Below are 6560 nucleotides of genomic sequence, written 5' to 3' on the forward strand. Positions count from 1 at the left end.
GCACATATATCTATTTTCTAACAAACTGAGGCAACAGACCTTTCCAGTTCTATGTTAATTCTTAAACTCTAATTGGATTATTTGAACTCTAGCCCGCACGGTTTCTGTAAATGACATTCATGTCTAATTGGATTCAAGAGTTCTGATAATAATAGCTTCTTTTAAACACGTCACATGTTTTTTCTTGCCCTACCTCAGCTAAGTGGAGACTTGCAATGATTTTAGAGGAAAGAAGGAAGGAACAATGTGTGTGACTTCCTGTAGTCCTGATGTCTCATTGTGCCAGCTACTGCACAAAATATTGAGTCTCCGGTAAATGCACAAGGACAAGAAGCCGTGTCTCCTAGAAGATGCAATGGGAATAAATAGTCCAATTACTTTGTCACACATTGTGGCCGTGCCTGGTAAAGCTGAAGATGTGAGTATTTAGCGCGCACCAGCATTTTCAACAGAAAAGGAACCTGACCTGATTTCTCATTTTGAAGCTCATTCTGCTTGTTTTGTGAGCAGATGAAGGAAAGCAGGGCGGGGTGGGCAGAGACCACTATGGAGATGCTGCTGTAACTAGGCAACATGTGAGTGGCTTAGCTGGGAACTTGGCAATGGAGATGGGTAGACAGGGACCCAAATAATCCTGCCCTTCATCTTCCATTCCATCAGTTTTTTGGTTCTGGGGTAGTAATAAGAATTATAGTTAAGTCATAAGATCTTCCAGGAAAGCACATTTTCTCCTGAGTTCTATATATTTAGCATAGCCTAGAAGCCTCCTGGCCATTACAGAATATTGTCTGTTGTCAGATGCCTTAAAGTTTCAGCTAAAAATGCGTATTTCAGGCTCTCCCTGGTGGTGCAACAAGTTAAAGTGCAGCACTCCAAAGCTGTCCACAGCCACTGCAGTATGAGTTCAATCCCCAGCCAGGGAGGTGACCCACAGATCTCTCCTGCCTCGCCCCATGCTCCCCTCAGCAGTGTACTTCATCAATCTGCCTGTTCTGCTCCCCACTCTGTCTCTGGTGAATCCTCTCACCACCCCTGCATCTCTGGCCTGTACCCCAGCTCTGTATGCATAAATCAATAAATCTTGAAAAAAAAATAAGGAAAATACATGCTTCCATATTAATTTGGATAAGATGGAACAACTCCAAGTTCCCTTTGCTGGAACAAGCTGAGTTCATGCTGACTGCCCTTCCCCAGAGTCATCTGGCCACTTTCACCCTCTGGAAGGCTCACTTTGGATATATGACATTTTCTTGAGGTGCAGTTTTCATTAGAGCTGTCCCCCAATACTTAAACTTATATCAAATATATTATAATTCTGTTGAAATTAAAGTAGCTGAGAGTAAACCTTAAAAAATAAAATGTGTCTCCCATCCCACACAGACTCTGGGGGTGCCAGATAATCCACCAGGAAGTGTAGTTCTGGGTACTCAGGAAACTATCAGTAGAATCCCCATTTCAAGAGCTCCTTAAATTTACTTAGGCCCAATTTCAATTTTGTGTGAAATAGATGCTACAATAATAATGTCATAATATTGATATGAATCACCTCACTTTACCATCATAATTTCTTGTTATGATGGACTGAAAATTATTTCAGATAAGAACTGTGATTCAGGCAAGGATAATCTGCAGATAATCAACAAAGTCCAAATCTTTTACAATGGGAGTGAATCTACCTGATGTTTGCCTTGGGAAAGGACAGTATTTTTGTAGGTTGGACAGTAAACAAGTCCACCTTACTCTATAGGGAGACACCTCTGTGTTCTCCACAAAAATGAATTTTTAAGTAGTTAGAGGTCAGTGCCTCCCTTCACTCAGCAGAAATATGACTATCTTCCTGGAACTGCTTCTCTCTCACCTGAAACCTTTAGGTACTTTGCAAACAGGAGAATATTTCTGTGTATATACATCTGTGTACACAAGTATACATTTCTGCCAGGGCTGGCAAAGGGCTGTCTTATCCACTGAAATGGCTGGGAGCTGTCCCCTGAGGGGACATTCATTCTCCCACCTGAAATGTTGGTCTACTGGAGATATGCATGGCTAGGTTGGAAGAAAATGGCTGCCACACAGGGTTCTGAAAGCGTCACCAGCACAGTACCAGGGTTCCTAGACCTTACCCTGTGCATCCTTACTCTTGACCTGTTTATCTTTTATTGCAGACAAAACCAGAAAGCCTGACAAAACTGACTGATGGGGATAAAATAAAGACAAGGTATCAGCACTGACTCATTACCAAGGTAAAAATATGCAACTGGGGTCTCCCTGGTGACACAATGGATTAAGATGCATCACTATGAAGCTATCCCCAGCCACTGTGGCATGAGTTTGATCCCCGGCCAGGGAGGTGACCCACATGGCCTAGCAGACCGCTCCTGTCCTGCACACTGCTCCCTTCAGCAGTTTGTTTCAATTTGTCTGTTCTGCTCTCCACTCTGACTCTGGTGAATCTTCTCATGCCCACCCCCCTAAAATCCCCAAGTCTGGCCTACACCCCAGGTCATGCATGCATAAATAAAATAAATCTTAAACTATCCCAGGCCCTCCCTGGTGGCACAATGGGTTAAAGCACAGCACGATGAAACATTCCAAAGTCACTGCAGCCTGAGTTTGATCCCCAGTCAGGAAGGTTATCCATGCCGTGCAGCAGACCTCTCCTGACCTGCCAGCTGCTGCCCTCAGCAGTACATTTCAGTCAATCAGCCTGTTCTGCTCCCCACTCTATCTCTGGTGAATCCTCCCACCCACCCATATCTCCAGCCTGCACCCCAGTTCGTGCATGCATAAATAAATAAATCTTAAAAAAAAAAAAACTATGCCCACCAGCACTATGACTGATCTGTCAGAACAAACATGAAACAGGGGCTCCAGTGAAGCACCTATAAATGCCTGGATATTATAAGGATTCCTACTGACTCTGAAATCCTTAAAGCTCTGAATTCATTTAGGCTTCCTTCCTCCCTCCCTCACATTCCCTGTTGAATCCCAGATTCCTCAATTCAGGGAAATGGCCTTACGGACACTACTCCAGCATAAATTCAGGTTTCTTCTCCAAAGGAACTTAGTTAAACCTGATTCCTTCCACCCACTTTCTCTCCAAGTATTGGCTTTCCAGCTGTGAGGATCCCACCCAAGAACCTATAACCTTCTTATATCTGGAAATGTCAGAATTTCAGATAAAGATTTTCCACATCTCTAATGTTGTCCCTAAATCATATTTCTGGTCAAGTAAAATGAAACAAGGAACTCAAAATACTCTCTCATGATTTTAATATAAATGTGCATAATGAAAAAAATGTTGCTACATTCACCAACAGGTGTGCAAACTTCAACTCCTTATCCATCAATGACAGGAAGAAGCAGGGTCCCCCTTCAGCCGGCATGCTCTCCCCCTGCACCCACTGTGAGGGGCTCAGGATCCCGACCCACACACAGGTAAGGCTTCAGCACTTGAGAAAACGTCTCCCTGAAGGTGTGGATGTGAGACCGGTCGTGGACGCTGTAAAAGGAAATCTGGCCCAGCTCGTAGTCCAGGTAGACGCCGATCCCTCTGGGCTTCTCCCTGAGCGCCAGGGGCACCGGCGCGGGGCCCACGGCCACGTAGGCGCCATCACGCAGCCCGAGGGCCCAGCGCGCGTCCTGGCCCGGCAGGAGTCCCTGTCTCTTCCAGGGCAGGGCCTCTGCGCACAGCCCCACGGCCCACTCAGCCTTGTCCCCCACCTGCACCTCCCAGTAATGGCGGCCGCCGCGGAACCCCTGAGCGCCCAGCACCACGGGCTCGGCCACAAAGCGCTGCCGGTTCCGGGGAACTTTCTTCCTTTTCCTCACAAATGTCACAGACTTTTGGTCCTCAGACACCAGCAGGCTAGGGTGCGCTGTTTGGGGATCCAGGGTCACTTCCTCCCTGAACCTCTGGATAATTCTCTCTGAATACAGGGGCGGGAGGCTGAAGCCTTCCTGCCTTAACTGGAAGGAGCTCACAGCGGGGGGCTCCAGGCTCTGACACCTGTCCTGGAGGCTCTTGACACCCCTCAGCAGCTTCACCTCTGACATCACGCTCCTCTCTGCCACCTCCCTGAGTAGCCCTTTGACGGTGGAAATATACTCTGTGAAGGTGTTTACATTCTCACTGAGTTTCTGCTGAATGTCCCTCTCTTCCTCGGCCAGCTTGGACATGGCTGCCTCCTGCTCATGTTCTACAAACTGGTTCAGGCGCTCAAATTCTGAGGCTAGTTTCCACCGGCGGTGTTCCACTTGCTCTCTCAGCTCCACCAGTTCTCTGTCCTGTGTGGCGACGAGTTTGTCTACATCAGCAACCTGCCTCTTCAGGGCCTCCCTGTAACTCCTGAGCCTTTGCCTGTGGTAGGAGGCGGCCTCCTCCATGGGCCTCACCAGGTGACCCTGGTGGGCAGAGGTGCACAGGCCACACACCACCTCCAGGTCATCCTCACAGAAGAGGCCCAGCACCTGGTTGTGCTGCCCACACAGGGCATTCTCCTGCCTGCTCTGGCTGCTGCTGTGCAGGAGCTTGGTCAAGTCGATCATCCTGGCCAGCTGGGAGTTGGGGCTGAAGTGCCTCTCTTGCTGGGGGTGGCGGCAGACAGGGCAAGGGAACCTGCCTGGGAGATCCTTCCAGCACTGCTGGATGCATGAGCGGCAGAAGTTGTGGCCGCACGGGATGGTGACCGGGTCTGTCAAGAAGTCCAAGCAGATGGGGCAGCGGACCTCTGCCTGCAGGGCTTCCAGGGTGGCTGAGACCTCCATTTTGGCGGGAAGGGCCGGGCTAAGGAGAGTTCTCAGGAGCTGGGCTGGGCAGGCAGCTCTGAGGGTGGAGCCAAGTTCAGCAGGTCTCTGGTCAAAGTCAGCCGGGCTCTAATGGGCCTGTTTGGTCCTGAGGAGGAAAAAATAAGGTTAAATTTCTTGTGAATCTGCTGACCACCACATTTAGAGGAAAGAACTAATAACCAAATAACTGTTGTTCCACCCACACAATCCCAACTATCTTCACATCAAATCTGTAAGTACTGAATAGTACTGGGGCGCATGTGTAGGTTTGGGGACAAAAGCACTAATTTGGTTAGGTTCCCCTTCGGCCACCTATTTGTAAGGTTGTAAAATTACTTACCCTCAAATCAGTGTAACTGGAATCCAAAATAATAGGGAAGAGTATAGAATAACCTAGATGAAGATTCATTATCCTTTGAGGTATTATCTTACTGCTGTCAGAATAGGCCCTGAGAAACCAGTCATCACCTGCTCTAGGTCTTGCCCCACTTAGTTTCATCTCCCTGCTTACCTGGATCCCGGGCTTCAGTGGCTGTGGGAAAGCTTGGCTGGGTCTTTGAGGTCAATCTCCTTGAACGGGCTCTGAAGCCAAACTGGCAGCAGTCGTCAAGTCTCTGATGGGGCCGGGTATTTATATAGCACAAGGTGGGTGGGTGGGTGGGGTACTCCAGGCAACTCTTCCAATAAGATGGTGGCTCCTCCCCCAAAGAGGAAGCCTGGACCTCAGATGAGATCAGTGTTCTAGTTGATGGGTAGACAATCTCCTGGGACTCAATAGGGGCCGGGAAGGTGGGGTGGTAATTAAATATGCAGCTTTCATTTGCATATTTGAAATCCTCCCTATTCTTTCTAATGCCACTTAATCCCATTTCGCTTACCTGGAAACTAAATCTGAAAGGTTTTGCGAGGGGAGTGGCTCACCAGAAGCCTATAAATGGGATCATCAGTTTCAATGTCACAGCCTGAAGTCTCCAGCACTGCCTAGATTACTTTAATTTTCCCTCATTTTTTTTTAATCCTTTATTTTGGAATCAACCATCTATTGCCTTAAAAACTACCTTTTCCCATTAACTGCCCATTCCCATTTTCGGAGGCCGCTCACAGCCAGGGTATCTGAGATCTTGAGAGCTGCAGCATTGGACCTTGGCCTTCCAGAGCGGAGAGCGGCCCCCGGAAATGACCAGCGCAGCAAGGCCAACCTTTGAGCCTGCAAGAGGTGGGAGAGGGAAAAGAGAAGGGGATTTGAGCCAGCTCTCAAAGCAATATTCAAGCAGAGACCTACCTTCTCATACAACGATAAAATACAGACAAACTACTCAGGACACCCCTGAAGAGGTTCGGAACCGTGACTTCCGCAGGGAGTTGAAAGAGCGCGAGACAGCCGCTGCATCAAGGGAAAACAATGCTCTTTCAACTCGGGGAAGTAGAACTTCAGTGTCCAAGAAGCCTCGGCTAGAGCAGATTCCCATTGCCATGCTCGACGCAGACGATCCTCTGATGGCGGAGGAAGATGAAGACTGGGAAGAGGAGAGTGATGGTGATGATACCGCAGCTCTTCTGGCAGAACTAGAAAAAATTAAAAAAGAAAGAGCTCAAGAGCAGGCCAGGAAGATACAAGAACAAAAAGCGGAAGAAGAAATTATTCGTTTGAAAAACATCCTCGGCGGGAACCCTCTTCTCAACCTGGGTGGCCCAGCCCAGCCTCAGACCAACTTTAAGGTCAAGAGAAGGTGGGATGATGATGTTGTTTTCAAGAACTGCGCCAGAGATGCCCA

General features: G+C 48.3%; 2 protein-coding genes across 2 annotated transcripts in view; one reads left to right on the forward strand and one right to left on the reverse strand.

Moving 5' to 3' along the window:
* Positions 1-3372: 3372 nt before the first annotated feature.
* TRIM60 (tripartite motif containing 60) lies at positions 3373-4764 on the reverse strand. The gene has a single exon (XM_004685218.1). The coding sequence runs from the start codon at positions 4762-4764 to the stop codon at positions 3373-3375; it is 1392 nt and encodes a 463-aa protein (XP_004685275.1).
* Positions 4765-5961: 1197 nt separating this feature from the next.
* CWC15 (CWC15 spliceosome-associated protein) overlaps positions 5962-6560 on the forward strand; it is a 9087-nt gene continuing 8488 nt past the window's right edge. The window contains exon 1 of the mRNA XM_004685219.1: positions 5962-6546. Within this exon, the coding sequence (XP_004685276.1) occupies positions 5962-6546 (585 nt within the window). The remainder of the gene's footprint in view (positions 6547-6560) is intronic.

This window comes from Condylura cristata, unplaced genomic scaffold, assembly GCF_000260355.1.
Source record: "Condylura cristata isolate star-nosed mole 26May11 unplaced genomic scaffold, ConCri1.0 scaffold00018, whole genome shotgun sequence".
Classification (NCBI taxonomy): domain Eukaryota; kingdom Metazoa; phylum Chordata; class Mammalia; order Eulipotyphla; family Talpidae; genus Condylura; species Condylura cristata.